General features: G+C 55.4%; 1 protein-coding gene across 3 annotated transcripts in view; it reads right to left on the bottom strand.

The window, feature by feature from the left end:
* Positions 1-14,980, bottom strand: part of LOC143975706 (uncharacterized) — a 90,801-nt gene that overhangs the window by 15,105 nt on the left and 60,716 nt on the right. For all 3 annotated transcript variants that reach the window (XM_077478206.1, XM_077478204.1, XM_077478203.1), the window contains one exon: positions 5,597-5,636. In XM_077478206.1, the coding sequence (XP_077334332.1) occupies positions 5,597-5,636 (40 nt within the window). The remainder of the gene's footprint in view (positions 1-5,596; positions 5,637-14,980) is intronic.

Raw genomic sequence — 14,980 nt, forward strand, 5'->3', positions numbered from 1 at the left:
CCTATAAAATAAAAGTACAAAAAAACACAACACACGAAATAAAATACTTTATTGCACAGCTCCGGGGGTCTTCCGTCTTCGGGGGTCTTCTCGCCGGACTCCTCCGCTATCTTCTTGTAGCTCTTTTGCTAGCGGAGGAGTCCGGCTTTCTTCCTCGCCGCCAGCCTCTTCTCCCGACTTCGGGGGTCTTATCCCCCTCTTCGGTTCTTCTGCCAGGCCACCGCGCCTTCTTCTAGCTCTTTTACAGGCGGTGGCCCGGTCTCCTGTCGCCGCCGCCTTCCGTTCTTCTGTTTTTCTTCTTCAGATGTTGCCTCGCCGAGTCCTCCGCTCACAATGACAGGGAACGGGCACGCGGCGACTTATATAGGGACAAGGGGCGGGGTCTTCGGTGGATGTCACATGGGTTCATGTCACATGGTGACCCCGCCCCCTTATGATGCTGGGACTGTCGCCATGTGACATGAACCCATGTGACATCCACCGAAGACCCCGCCCCTTGTCCCTATATAAGTCGCCGCGTGCCCGTTCCCTGTCATTGTGAGCGGAGGACTCGGCGAGGCAACATCTGAAGAAGAAGAGAAGAACAGAAGAACGGAAGGCGGAAGCAGCGACAAAAGACCGGGCCACCGCCTGTAAAAGAGCTAGAAGAAGGCGCGGTGGCCCGGCAGAAGAACCGAAGAGGGGGACAAGACCCCTGAAGTCGGAAGAAGAGGCCGGCGGGGAGGAAGAAAGCCGGACTCCTCCGCTAGCAAAAGAGCTACACGAAGATAGCGGAGGAGTCCGGCGAGAAGACCCCCGAAGACGGAAGACCCCCGGAGCTGTGCAATAAAGTATTTTATCTCGTGTGTTGTGTTTTTTTGTACTTTTATTTTACAGGTGAATGGGTAGGGGTACATTGTACCCCATACTCATTCACATAGGGTGGGGGGCCGGTATCCGGGGGCCCCCTTATTAAAGGGGGCTCCCGGATTCCGATAAGCCCCCCGCCCGCAGACCCCGACAACCAACGGCCAGGGTTGTCGGGAAGAGGCCCTTGTCCTCATCAACATGGGGACAAGGTGCTTTGGGGTGGGGGGGCCGCGCGGCGGGAAGATTGGAGTGCAACACGGCATTCTAAGTCCGCCGTACTTTCAGGTCAAAAAAGTATGCCGGAGGCCACACACGGGGGGATTGTCTGGCGGACTTGAGTTTGCCGGACTTTTCCACCGGATTGTTTGATCGTGTGCACGCGGCATTAACCTCCGCAACATCTCCAGAATTCCACCTTCCTGACTAATGACACCACAAAGCAACTTCTTCACTCCTTGGTTATTTCCCACCTCGACTCCTGCAACTCTCTCCATTATGGCCGACCCTTACACAGGCTCCTCCCCCTTCCGTCTATTATGAATGCTGCTTCTAGATTAATACACCTCACTAATCGATCTGTGACTGCTGCCCCTCTCTGCCAATCCCTTCACTGGCTTCCCCTCCCCCACCGTATAAAATTCAAAATGCTATCCATAACATACAAGGCCATCCACAACCTCGCCCCCATCTACATCACCAACCTCATCTGCAGATATCGCCCAAATCGTCCCCTCCGCTCCTCACAGGACCTCCTGCTCTCTAGCTCCCTTGTTACCTCCAATCATGTTCATCTTCAAAACTTCTCCAGAGCCTCTCCCATCCTCCTGAACTCCCTGTCCCCGTATATCCGATCAGCCCCTAACCTGTCTACCTCCAGGACTTCTCCAGAGCTTCTCCCACCCTCTGAAACTCCCTGCCCCCCAGTATATCCGATCAGCCCCTAACCTGTCCATCTCCAGGACTTCTCTAGAGCTTCTCCCACCCTCTGAAACTCCCTGCCCCGGTATATCCCATCAGCCCCTAACCTGTCCACCTCCAGAACTTCTCTAGAGCTTCTCCCACCCTCTGAAACTCCCTGCCCCCCAGTATATCCGATCAGCCCCTAACCTGTCCATCTCCAGGACTTCTCTAGAGCTTCTCCCACCCTCTGAAACACCCTGCCCCGGTATATCCAATAAGCCCCTAACCTGTCCACCTCCAGGACTTCTCCAGAGCCTCTCCCACCCTCTGCAACTCCCTTTCCCGGTATATCCCATCAGCCTCTAACCTGTCCACCTCCAGGACTTCTCCAGAGCCTCCCCCACCCTCTGAAACTCCCTTTCCCGGTATATCCCATCAGCCCCTAACCTGTCCACCTCCAGGACTTCTCCAGAGCCTCCCCCACCCTCTGCAACTCCCTTTCCCGGTATATCCCATCAGCCCCTAACCTGTCCACCTCCAGGACTTCTCCAGAGCTTCTCCCATCCTCGGAAACTCCCTGCCCCGGTATATCCAATAAGCCCCTAACCTGTCCACCTCCAGGACTTCTCCAGAGCCTCTCTCACCCTCTGCAACTCCCTTTCCCGGTATATCCCATCAGCCTCTAGCCTGTCCACCTCCAGGACTTCTCCAGAGCCTTCCCCACCCTCTGAAACTCCCTTTCCCGGTATATCCCATCAGCCCCTAACCTGTCCACCTCCAGGACTTCTCCAGAGCCTCCCCCACCCTCTGCAACTCCCTTTCCCGGTATATCCCATCAGCCCCTAACCTGTCCACCTCCAGGACTTCTCCAGAGCTTCTCCCATCCTCGAAACTCCCTGCCCCGGTATATCCAATAAGCCCCTAACCTGTCCACCTCCAGGACTTCTCCAGAGCCTCTCCCACCCTCTGCAACTCCCTTTCCCGGTATATCCCATCAGCCTCTAGCCTGTCCACCTCCAGGACTTCTCCAGAGCCTTCCCCACCCTCTGAAACTCCCTTTCCCGGTATATCCCATCAGCCCCTAACCTGTCCACCTCCAGGACTTCTCCAGAGCCTCCCCCACCCTCTGCAACTCCCTTTCCCAGTATGTCCAATCAGCCCCTAACCTGTCCACCTCCAGGACTTCTCCAGAGCCTCTCCCACCCTCTGCAACTCCCTTTCCCGGTATATCCCATCAGCCTCTAGCCTGTCCACCTCCAGGACTTCTCCAGAGCCTTCCCCACCCTCTGAAACTCCCTTTCCCGGTATATCCCATCAGCCCCTAACCTGTCCACCTCCAGGACTTCTCCAGAGCTTCTCCCATCCTCGGAAACTCTCTGCCCCGGTATATCCCATCAGCCCCTAACCTGTCCACCTCCAGGACTTCTCTAGAGCCTCTCCTACCCTCGGAAACTCCCTGCCCCGGTATATCCCATCAGCCCCTAACCTGTCCACCTCCAGGACTTCTCCAGAGCCTCTCCCACCCTCTGAAACCCCCTGCCCCAGTATATCCCATCAGCCCCTAACCTGTCCACCTCCAGGACTTCTCTAGAGCCTCTCCTACCCTCTGAAACTCCCTGCCCCGGTATATCCGATCAGCCCCTAACCTGTCCACCTCCAGGACTTCTCCAGAGCTTCTCCCATCCTCGGAAACTCCCTGCCCCGGTATATCCAATAAGCCTCTAACCTGTCCACCTCCAGGACTTCTCCAGAGCCTCCCCCACCCTCTGCAACTCCCTTTCCCAGTATGTCCAATCAGCCCCTAACCTGTCCACCTCCAGGACTTCTCTAGAGCCTCTCCTACCCTCTGAAACTCCCTGCCCCGGTATATCCCATCAGCCCCTTTTTGTGCACGAAAAAACACAGTTAAAAAATCTTGAAGCTCAAAAAAGGTGCATGAGATTCTTTCTCGCATTTGCTGTACATTGAAAGGAACCGGCTGCCTGATCTGTGAGGAGCAATAATACACAAAAAAGGTACACATGCAACATCTGCCACCACGTGACATGGTAATCGTAGGGCCCCTGACACCACGTGACATGGTGATCGTAGGGCCCCTGACACCACGTGACATGGTGATCGCAGGGCCCCTGACACCACGTGACATGGTGATCGTAGGGCCCCTGACACCACGTGACATGGTGATCGTAGGGCCCCTGACACCACGTGACATGGTGATCGTAGGGCCCCTGACACCACGTGACATGGTGATCGTAGGGCCCCTGACACCACGTGAAATCGTGATCGTAGGGCCCCTGACACCACGTGACATGGTGATCGTAGGGCCCCTGACACCACGTGACATGGTGATCGTAGGGCCCCTGACACCACGTGACATGGTGATCGTAGGGCCCCTGACACCACGTGACATGGTGATCGTAGGGCCCCGACACCACGTGACATGGTGATCGTAGGGCCCCGACACCACGTGACATGGTGATTGTAGGGCCCCGACACCACGTGACATGGTGATCGTAGGGCCCCGACACCACGTGACATGGTGATCGTAGGGCCCCTGACACCACGTGACATGGTGATCGTAGGGCCCCTGACACCACGTGACATGGTGATCGTAGGGCCCCTGACACCACGTGACATGGTGATCGTAGGGCCCCTGACACCACGTGAAATCGTGATCGTAGGGCCCCTGACACCACGTGACATGGTGATCGTAGGGCCCCTGACACCACGTGACATGGTGATCGTAGGGCCCCTGACACCACGTGACATGATAATCGTAGGGCCCCTGACACCACGTGACATGGTGATTGTAGGGCCCCTGACACCACGTGACATGGTCATCGTAGGGCCCCTGACACCACGTGACATGGTCATCGTAGGGCCCCTGACACCACGTGACATGGTGATCGTAGGGCCCCTGACACCACGTGACATGGTGATCGTAGGGCCCCTGACACCACGTGACATGGTGATCGTAGGGCCCCTGACACCACGTGACATGGTAATCGTAGGGCCCCTGACACCACGTGACATGGTGATCGTAGGGCCCCTGACACCACGTGACATGGTGATCGCAGGGCCCCTGACACCACGTGACATGGTGATCGTAGGGCCCCTGACACCACGTGACATGGTGATCGTAGGGCCCCTGACACCACGTGACATGGTGATCGTAGGGCCCCTGACACCACGTGACATGGTGATCGTAGGGCCCCTGACACCACGTGACATGGTGATCGTAGGGCCCCTGACACCACGTGACATGGTGATCGTAGGGCCCCTGACACCACGTGAAATCGTGATCGTAGGGCCCCTGACACCACGTGACATGGTGATCGTAGGGCCCCTGACACCACGTGACATGGTGATCGTAGGGCCCCTGACACCACGTGACATGATAATCGTAGGGCCCCTGACACCACGTGACATGGTGATTGTAGGGCCCCTGACACCACGTGACATGGTGATCGTAGGGCCCCTGACACCACGTGACATGGTGATCGTAGGGCCCCTGACACCACGTGACATGGTGATCGTAGGGCCCCTGACACCACGTGACATGGTGATCGTAGGGCCCCTGACACCACGTGACATGGTGATCGTAGGGCCCCTGACACCACGTGACATGGTGATCGTAGGGCCCCTGACACCACGTGACATGGTGATCGTAGGGCCCCTGACACCACGTCACATGGTGATCGTAGGGCCCCTGACACCACGTGACATGGTGATCGTAGGGCCCCTGACACCACGTGACATGGTGATCATAGGGCCCCTGACACCACGTGACATGGTGATCGTAGGGCCCCTGACACCACGTGACATGGTGATCATAAGTCATACTCACTTCCAGGACATCGAGTGATTGGAGATGATCGGAATGACAGCTGGAATGAAAGGAAACACAATGAGAGGATCAGAAACCAGATAATACATTTCATACAGCCGACTGCACCACCAACCAATAGTGGCCCCCGAGTGTACTGCACCACCAACCAATAGTGGCCCCCGAGTGTACTACACCACCAACCAATAGTGGCCCCCCAGTGTACTGCACCACCAACCAATAGTGGCCCCCGAGTGTACTACACCACCAACCAATAGTGCCCCCCGAGTGTACTACACCACCAACCAATAGTGACCCCCGAGTGTACTGCACCACCAACCAATAGTGACCCCCGAGTGTACTACACCACCAACCAATAGTGACCCCCGAGTGTACTACACCACCAACCAATAGTGGCCCCCGAGTGTACTACACCACCAACCAATAGTGGCCCCCGAGTGTACTACACCACCAACCAATAGTGACCCCCGAGTGTACTGCACCACCAACCAATAGTGGCCCCCGAGTGTACTGCACCACCAACCAATAGTGACCCCCGAGTGTACTACACCACCAACCAATAGTGACCCCCGAGTGTACTACACCACCAACCAATAGTGGCCCCCGAGTGTACTACACCACCAACCAATAGTGACCCCCGAGTGTACTGCACCACCAACCAATAGTGGCCCCCGAGTGTACTACACCACCAACCAATAGTGGCCCCCGAGTGTACTACACCACCAACCAATAGTGACCCCCGAGTGTACTACACCACCAACCAATAGTGGCCCCCGAGTGTACTACACCACCAACCAATAGTGCCCCCCGAGTGTACTGCACCACCAACCAATAGTGGCCCCCGAGTGTACTGCACCACCAACCAATAGTGGCCCCCGAGTGTACTGCACCACCAACCAATAGTGACCCCCGAGTGTACTGCACCACCAACCAATAGTGGCCCCCGAGTGTACTGCACCACCAACCAATAGTGACCCCCGAGTGTACTGCACCACCAACCAATAGTGGCCCCCGAGTGTACTACACCACCAACCAATAGTGGCCCCCGAGTGTACTGCACCACCAACCAATAGTGGCCCCCGAGTGTACTGCACCACCAACCAATAGTGGCCCCCGAGTGTACTGCACCACCAACCAATAGTGACCCCCGAGTGTACTGCACCACCAACCAATAGTGACCCCCGAGTGTACTGCACCACCAACCAATAGTAGCCCCCGAGTGTACTGCACCACCAATAGTGGCACCCGAGTGTACTACACCACCAACCAATAGTGGCCCCCGAGTGTACTATACCACCAACCAATAGTGACCCCCGAGTGTACTACACCACCAACCAATAGTGGCCCCCGAGTGTACTACACCACCAACCAATAGTGACCCCCGAGTACTGCACCACCAACCAATAGTGACCCCCGAGTGTACTGCACCACCAACCAATAGTGGCCCCCGAGTGTACTACACCACCAACCAATAGTGGCCCCCGAGTGTACTGCACCACCAACCAATAGTGGCCCCCGAGTGTACTACACCATCAACCAATAGTGGCCCCCGAGTGTACTACACCACCAACCAATAGTGACCCCCGAGTGTACTACACCACCAACCAATAGTGACCCCCGAGTGTACTACACCACCAACCAATAGTGGCCCCTGAGTGTACTGCACCACCAACCAATAGTGGCCCCCGAGTGTACTGCACCACCAACCAATAGTGGCCCCCGAGTGTACTGCACCACCAACCAATAGTGGCACCCGAGTGTACTACACCACCAACCAATAGTGACCCCCGAGTGTACTGCACCACCAACCAATAGTGGCCCCCGAGTGTACTGCACCACCAACCAATAGTGGCCCCCGAGTGTACTGCACCACCAACCAATAGTGGCACCCGAGTGTACTACACCACCAACCAATAGTGACCCCCGAGTGTACTGCACCACCAACCAATAGTGGCCCCCGAGTGTACTACACCACCAACCAATAGTGGCCCCCGAGTGTACTGCACCACCAACCAATAGTGACCCCCGAGTACTGCACCACCAACCAATAGTGGCCCCCGAGTGTACTACACCACCAACCAATAGTGACCCCCGAGTGTACTACACCAGCAACCAATAGTGACCCCCGAGTGTACTACACCACCAACCAATAGTGGCCCCCCGATTGTACTGCACCACCAACCAATAGTGACCCCCGAGTGTACTACACCACCAACCAATAGTGACCCCCGAGTGTACTACACCACCAACCAATAGTGGCCCCCCGATTGTACTGCACCACCAACCAATAGTGGCCTCCCGAATGTACTGCACCACCAACCAATAGTGGCCTCCCGATTGTACTGCACCACCAACCAATAGTGGCCCCCGAGTGTACTGCACCACCAACCAATAGTGGCCTCCCGATTGTACTGCACCACCAACCAATAGTGGCCTCCCGATTGTACTGCACCACCAACCAATAGTGGCCCCCGAGTGTACTACACCACCAACCAATAGTGATCCCTGAGTGTACTACACCACCAACCAATAGTGACCCCCGAGTGTACTACACCACCAACCAATAGTGACCCCCGAGTGTACTACACCACCAACCAATAGTGGCCCCCGAGTTTATTACACCACCAACCAATAGTGACCCCCGATTGTACTGCACCACCAACCAATAGTGGCCCCCGAGTGTACTGCACCACCAACCAATAGTGACCCCCGAGTGTACTACACCACCAACCAATAGTGACCCCCGAGTGTACTGCACCACCAACCAATAGTGGCCCCCGAGTGTACTGCACCACCAACCAATAGTGGCCCCCGAGTGTACTGCACCACCAACCAATAGTGGCCCCCGAGTGTACTGCACCACCAACCAATAGTGACCCCCGAGTACTGCACCACCAACCAATAGTGGCCCCCGAGTGTACTACACCACCAACCAATAGTGACCCCCGAGTGTACTACACCAGCAACCAATAGTTACCCCCGAGTGTACTACACCACCAACCAATAGTGACCCCCGAGTGTACTACACCACCAACCAATAGTGACCCCCGAGTGTACTACACCACCAACCAATAGTGACCCCCGAGTGTACTGCACCACCAACCAATAGTGACCCCCGAGTGTACTACACCACCAACCAATAGTGACCCCCGAGTGTACTACACCACCAACCAATAGTGGCCACAGAGTGTACTACACCACCAAGCAATAGTGACCCCCAAGTGTACTACACCACCAACCAATAGTGACCCCCGAGTGTACTACACCACCAACCAATAGTGGCCCCCGAGTGTACTGCACCACCAACCAATAGTGGCCACAGAGTGTACTACACCACCAACCAATAGTGACCCCCGAGTGTACTACACCACCAACCAATAGTGGCCCCCGAGTACTGCACCACCAACCAATAGTGACCCCCGAGTGTACTACACCACCAACCAATAGTGACCCCCGAGTGTACTACACCACCAACCAATAGTGACCCCCGAGTGTACTACACCACCAACCAATAGTGGCCACAGAGTGTACTACACCACCAAGCAATAGTGACCCCCAAGTGTACTACACCACCAACCAATAGTGACCCCCGAGTGTACTACACCACCAACCAATAGTGGCCCCCGAGTGTACTGCACCACCAACCAATAGTGGCCACAGAGTGTACTACACCACCAACCAATAGTGACCCCCGAGTGTACTACACCACCAACCAATAGTGGCCCCCGAGTACTGCACCACCAACCAATACTGACCCCCGAGTGTACTACACCACCAACCAATAGTGACCCCCGAGTGTACTACACCACCAACCAATAGTGACCCCCGAGTGTACTGCACCACCAACCAATAGTGACCCCCGAGTGTACTACACCACCAACCAATAGTGACCCCCGAGTGTACTGCACCACCAACCAATAGTGGCCCCCCGATTGTACTGCACCACCAACCAATAGTGGCCTCCCGATTGTACTGCACCACCAACCAATAGTGGCCTCCCGATTGTACTGCACCACCAACCAATAGTGGCCCCCGAGTGTACTACACCACCAACCAATAGTGACCCCCAAGTGTACTACACCACCAACCAATAGTGACCCCCGAGTGTACTACACCACCAACCAATAGTGGCCCCCGAGTTTATTACACCACCAACCAATAGTGGCCCCCGAGTGTACTACACCACCAACCAATAGTGACCCCCGAGTGTACTGCACCACCAACCAATAGTGACCCCCGAGTGTACTACACCACCAACCAATAGTGACCCCCGAGTGTACTAAACCACCAACCAATAGTGGCCCCCGAGTGTACTGCACCACCAACCAATAGTGGCCCCCGAGTGTACTGCACCACCAACCAATAGTGACCCCCGAGTGTACTACACCACCAACCAATAGTGACCCCCGAGTGTACTACACCACCAACCAATAGTGGCCCCCGAGTGTACTGCACCACCAACCAATAGTGGCCCCTGAGTGTACTGCACCACCAACCAATAGTGACCTCTGAGTGTACTACACCACCAACCAATAGTGGCCCCCGAGTGTACTGCACCATCAACCAATAGTGGCCCCCGAGTGTACTACACCACCAACCAATAGTGGCCCCCCCGATTGTACTGCACCATCAACCAATAGTGGCCCCCGAGTGTACTACACCACCAACCAATAGTGGCCCCCCCGATTGTACTGCACCACCAACCAATAGTGGCCCCCCGATTGTACTGCACCACCAACCAATAGTGGCCCCCCGATTGTACTGCACCACCAACCAATAGTGACCCCCGAGTGTACTACACCACCAACCAATAGTGGCCCCCGAGTTTATTACACCACCAACCAATAGTGGCCCCCGAGTGTACTACACCACCAACCAATAGTGACCCCTGAGTTTATTACACCACCAACCAATAGTGACCCCCGAGTGTACTACACCACCAACCAATAGTGACCCCCGAGTGTACTACACCACCAACCAATAGTGGCCCCCGAGTGTACTACACCACCAACCAATAGTGACCCCCGAGTGTACTACACCACCAACCAATAGTGACCCCCGAGTGTACTACACCACCAACCAATAGTGACCCCCGAGTGTACTACACCACCAACCAATAGTGGCCACAGAGTGTACTACACCACCAAGCAATAGTGACCCCCGAGTGTACTACACCACCAACCAATAGTGACCCCCGAGTGTACTACACCACCAACCAATAGTGGCCCCCGAGTACTGCACCACCAACCAATAGTGGCCCCCGAGTGTACTACACCACCAACCAATAGTGGCCCCCGAGTGTACTGCACCACCAACCAATAGTGGCCACAGAGTGTACTACACCACCAACCAATAGTGACCCCCGAGTGTACTACACCACCAACCAATAGTGGCCCCCGAGTACTGCACCACCAACCAATAGTGGCCCCCGAGTGTACTACACCACCAACCAATAGTGGCCCCCGAGTGTACTGCACCACCAACCAATAGTGGCCCCCGAGTGTACTGCACCACCAACCAATAGTGACCCCCGAGTGTACTACACCACCAACCAATAGTGACCCCCGAGTGTACTGCACCACCAACCAATAGTGACCCCGAGTGTACTACACCACCAACCAATAGTGACCCCCGAGTGTACTACACCACCAACCAATAGTGCCCCCCGAGTGTACTACACCACCAACCAATAGTGACCCCGAGTGTACTACACCACCAACCAATAGTGACCCCCGAGTGTACTACACCACCAACCAATAGTGACCCCCGAGTGTACTACACCACCAACCAATAGTGACCCCCGAGTGTACTGCACCACCAACCAATAGTGACCCCGAGTGTACTACACCACCAACCAATAGTGACCCCCGAGTGTACTACACCACCAACCAATAGTGACCCCCGAGTGTACTACACCACCAACCAATAGTGACCCCCGAGAGTACTACACCACCAACCAATAGTGACCCCGAGTGTACTACACCACCAACCAATAGTGACCCCCGAGTGTACTACACCACCAACCAATAGTGACCCCCGAGTGTACTGCACCACCAACCAATAGTGACCCCGAGTGTACTACACCACCAACCAATAGTGACCCCCGAGTGTACTACACCACCAACCAATAGTGCCCCCCGAGTGTACTACACCACCAACCAATAGTGACCCCCGAGTGTACTGCACCACCAACCAATAGTGACCCCGAGTGTACTACACCACCAACCAATAGTGACCCCCGAGTGTACTACACCACCAACCAATAGTGGCCCCCGAGTGTACTGCACCACCAACCAATAGTGACCCCCGAGTGTACTACACCACCAACCAATAGTGACCCCCGAGTGTACTGCACCACCAACCAATAGTGACCCCGAGTGTACTACACCACCAACCAATAGTGACCCCCGAGTGTACTACACCACCAACCAATAGTGGCCCCTGAGTGTACTACACCACCAACCAATAGTGGCCCCCGAGTTTATTACACCACCAACCAATAGTGACCCCCGATTGTACTGCACCACCAACCAATAGTGGCCCCCGAGTGTACTGCACCACCAACCAATAGTGACCCCCGAGTGTACTACACCACCAACCAATAGTGACCCCCGAGTGTACTGCACCACCAACCAATAGTGGCCCCCGAGTGTACTGCACCACCAACCAATAGTGGCCCCCGAGTGTACTGCACCACCAACCAATAGTGGCCCCCGAGTGTACTGCACCACCAACCAATAGTGACCCCCGAGTACTGCACCACCAACCAATAGTGGCCCCCGAGTGTACTACACCACCAACCAATAGTGACCCCCGAGTGTACTACACCAGCAACCAATAGTTACCCCCGAGTGTACTACACCACCAACCAATAGTGACCCCCGAGTGTACTACACCACCAACCAATAGTGACCCCCGAGTGTACTACACCACCAACCAATAGTGACCCCCGAGTGTACTGCACCACCAACCAATAGTGACCCCCGAGTGTACTACACCACCAACCAATAGTGACCCCCGAGTGTACTACACCACCAACCAATAGTGGCCACAGAGTGTACTACACCACCAAGCAATAGTGACCCCCAAGTGTACTACACCACCAACCAATAGTGACCCCCGAGTGTACTACACCACCAACCAATAGTGGCCCCCGAGTGTACTGCACCACCAACCAATAGTGGCCACAGAGTGTACTACACCACCAACCAATAGTGACCCCCGAGTGTACTACACCACCAACCAATAGTGGCCCCCGAGTACTGCACCACCAACCAATAGTGACCCCCGAGTGTACTACACCACCAACCAATAGTGACCCCCGAGTGTACTACACCACCAACCAATAGTGACCCCCGAGTGTACTACACCACCAACCAATAGTGGCCACAGAGTGTACTACACCACCAAGCAATAGTGACCCCCAAGTGTACTACACCACCAACCAATAGTGACCCCCGAGTGTACTACACCACCAACCAATAGTGGCCCCCGAGTGTACTGCACCACCAACCAATAGTGGCCACAGAGTGTACTACACCACCAACCAATAGTGACCCCCGAGTGTACTACACCACCAACCAATAGTGGCCCCCGAGTACTGCACCACCAACCAATAGTGACCCCCGAGTGTACTACACCACCAACCAATAGTGACCCCCGAGTGTACTACACCACCAACCAATAGTGACCCCCGAGTGTACTGCACCACCAACCAATAGTGACCCCCGAGTGTACTACACCACCAACCAATAGTGACCCCCGAGTGTACTGCACCACCAACCAATAGTGGCCCCCCGATTGTACTGCACCACCAACCAATAGTGGCCTCCCGATTGTACTGCACCACCAACCAATAGTGGCCTCCCGATTGTACTGCACCACCAACCAATAGTGGCCCCCGAGTGTACTACACCACCAACCAATAGTGACCCCCAAGTGTACTACACCACCAACCAATAGTGACCCCCGAGTGTACTACACCACCAACCAATAGTGGCCCCCGAGTTTATTACACCACCAACCAATAGTGGCCCCCGAGTGTACTACACCACCAACCAATAGTGACCCCCGAGTGTACTGCACCACCAACCAATAGTGACCCCCGAGTGTACTACACCACCAACCAATAGTGACCCCCGAGTGTACTAAACCACCAACCAATAGTGGCCCCCGAGTGTACTGCACCACCAACCAATAGTGGCCCCCGAGTGTACTGCACCACCAACCAATAGTGACCCCCGAGTGTACTACACCACCAACCAATAGTGACCCCCGAGTGTACTACACCACCAACCAATAGTGGCCCCCGAGTGTACTGCACCACCAACCAATAGTGGCCCCTGAGTGTACTGCACCACCAACCAATAGTGACCTCTGAGTGTACTACACCACCAACCAATAGTGGCCCCCGAGTGTACTGCACCATCAACCAATAGTGGCCCCCGAGTGTACTACACCACCAACCAATAGTGGCCCCCCCGATTGTACTGCACCATCAACCAATAGTGGCCCCCGAGTGTACTACACCACCAACCAATAGTGGCCCCCCCGATTGTACTGCACCACCAACCAATAGTGGCCCCCCGATTGTACTGCACCACCAACCAATAGTGGCCCCCCGATTGTACTGCACCACCAACCAATAGTGACCCCCGAGTGTACTACACCACCAACCAATAGTGGCCCCCGAGTTTATTACACCACCAACCAATAGTGGCCCCCGAGTGTACTACACCACCAACCAATAGTGACCCCCGAGTTTATTACACCACCAACCAATAGTGACCCCCGAGTGTACTACACCACCAACCAATAGTGGCCCCCGAGTGTACTGCACCACCAACCAATAGTGACCCCCGAGTGTACTACACCACCAACCAATAGTGACCCCCGAGTGTACTACACCACCAACCAATAGTGGCCCCCGAGTGTACTACACCACCAACCAATAGTGACCCCCGAGTGTACTACACCACCAACCAATAGTGACCCCCGAGTGTACTACACCACCAACCAATAGTGACCCCCGAGTGTACTACACCACCAACCAATAGTGGCCACAGAGTGTACTACACCACCAAGCAATAGTGACCCCCGAGTGTACTACACCACCAACCAATAGTGACCCCCGAGTGTACTACACCACCAACCAATAGTGGCCCCCGAGTACTGCACCACCAACCAATAGTGGCCCCCGAGTGTACTACACCACCAACCAATAGTGGCCCCCGAGTGTACTGCACCACCAACCAATAGTGGCCACAGAGTGTACTACACCACCAACCAATAGTGACCCCCGAGTGTACTACACCACCAACCAATAGTGGCCCCCGAGTACTGCACCACCAACCAATAGTGGCCCCCGAGTGTACTACACCACCA

This window comes from Lithobates pipiens, unplaced genomic scaffold, assembly GCF_037356315.1.
Source record: "Lithobates pipiens isolate NorthernLeopardFrog02 unplaced genomic scaffold, aLitPip1_a1.2 Scaffold_13, whole genome shotgun sequence".
Lineage (NCBI taxonomy): Eukaryota > Metazoa > Chordata > Amphibia > Anura > Ranidae > Lithobates > Lithobates pipiens.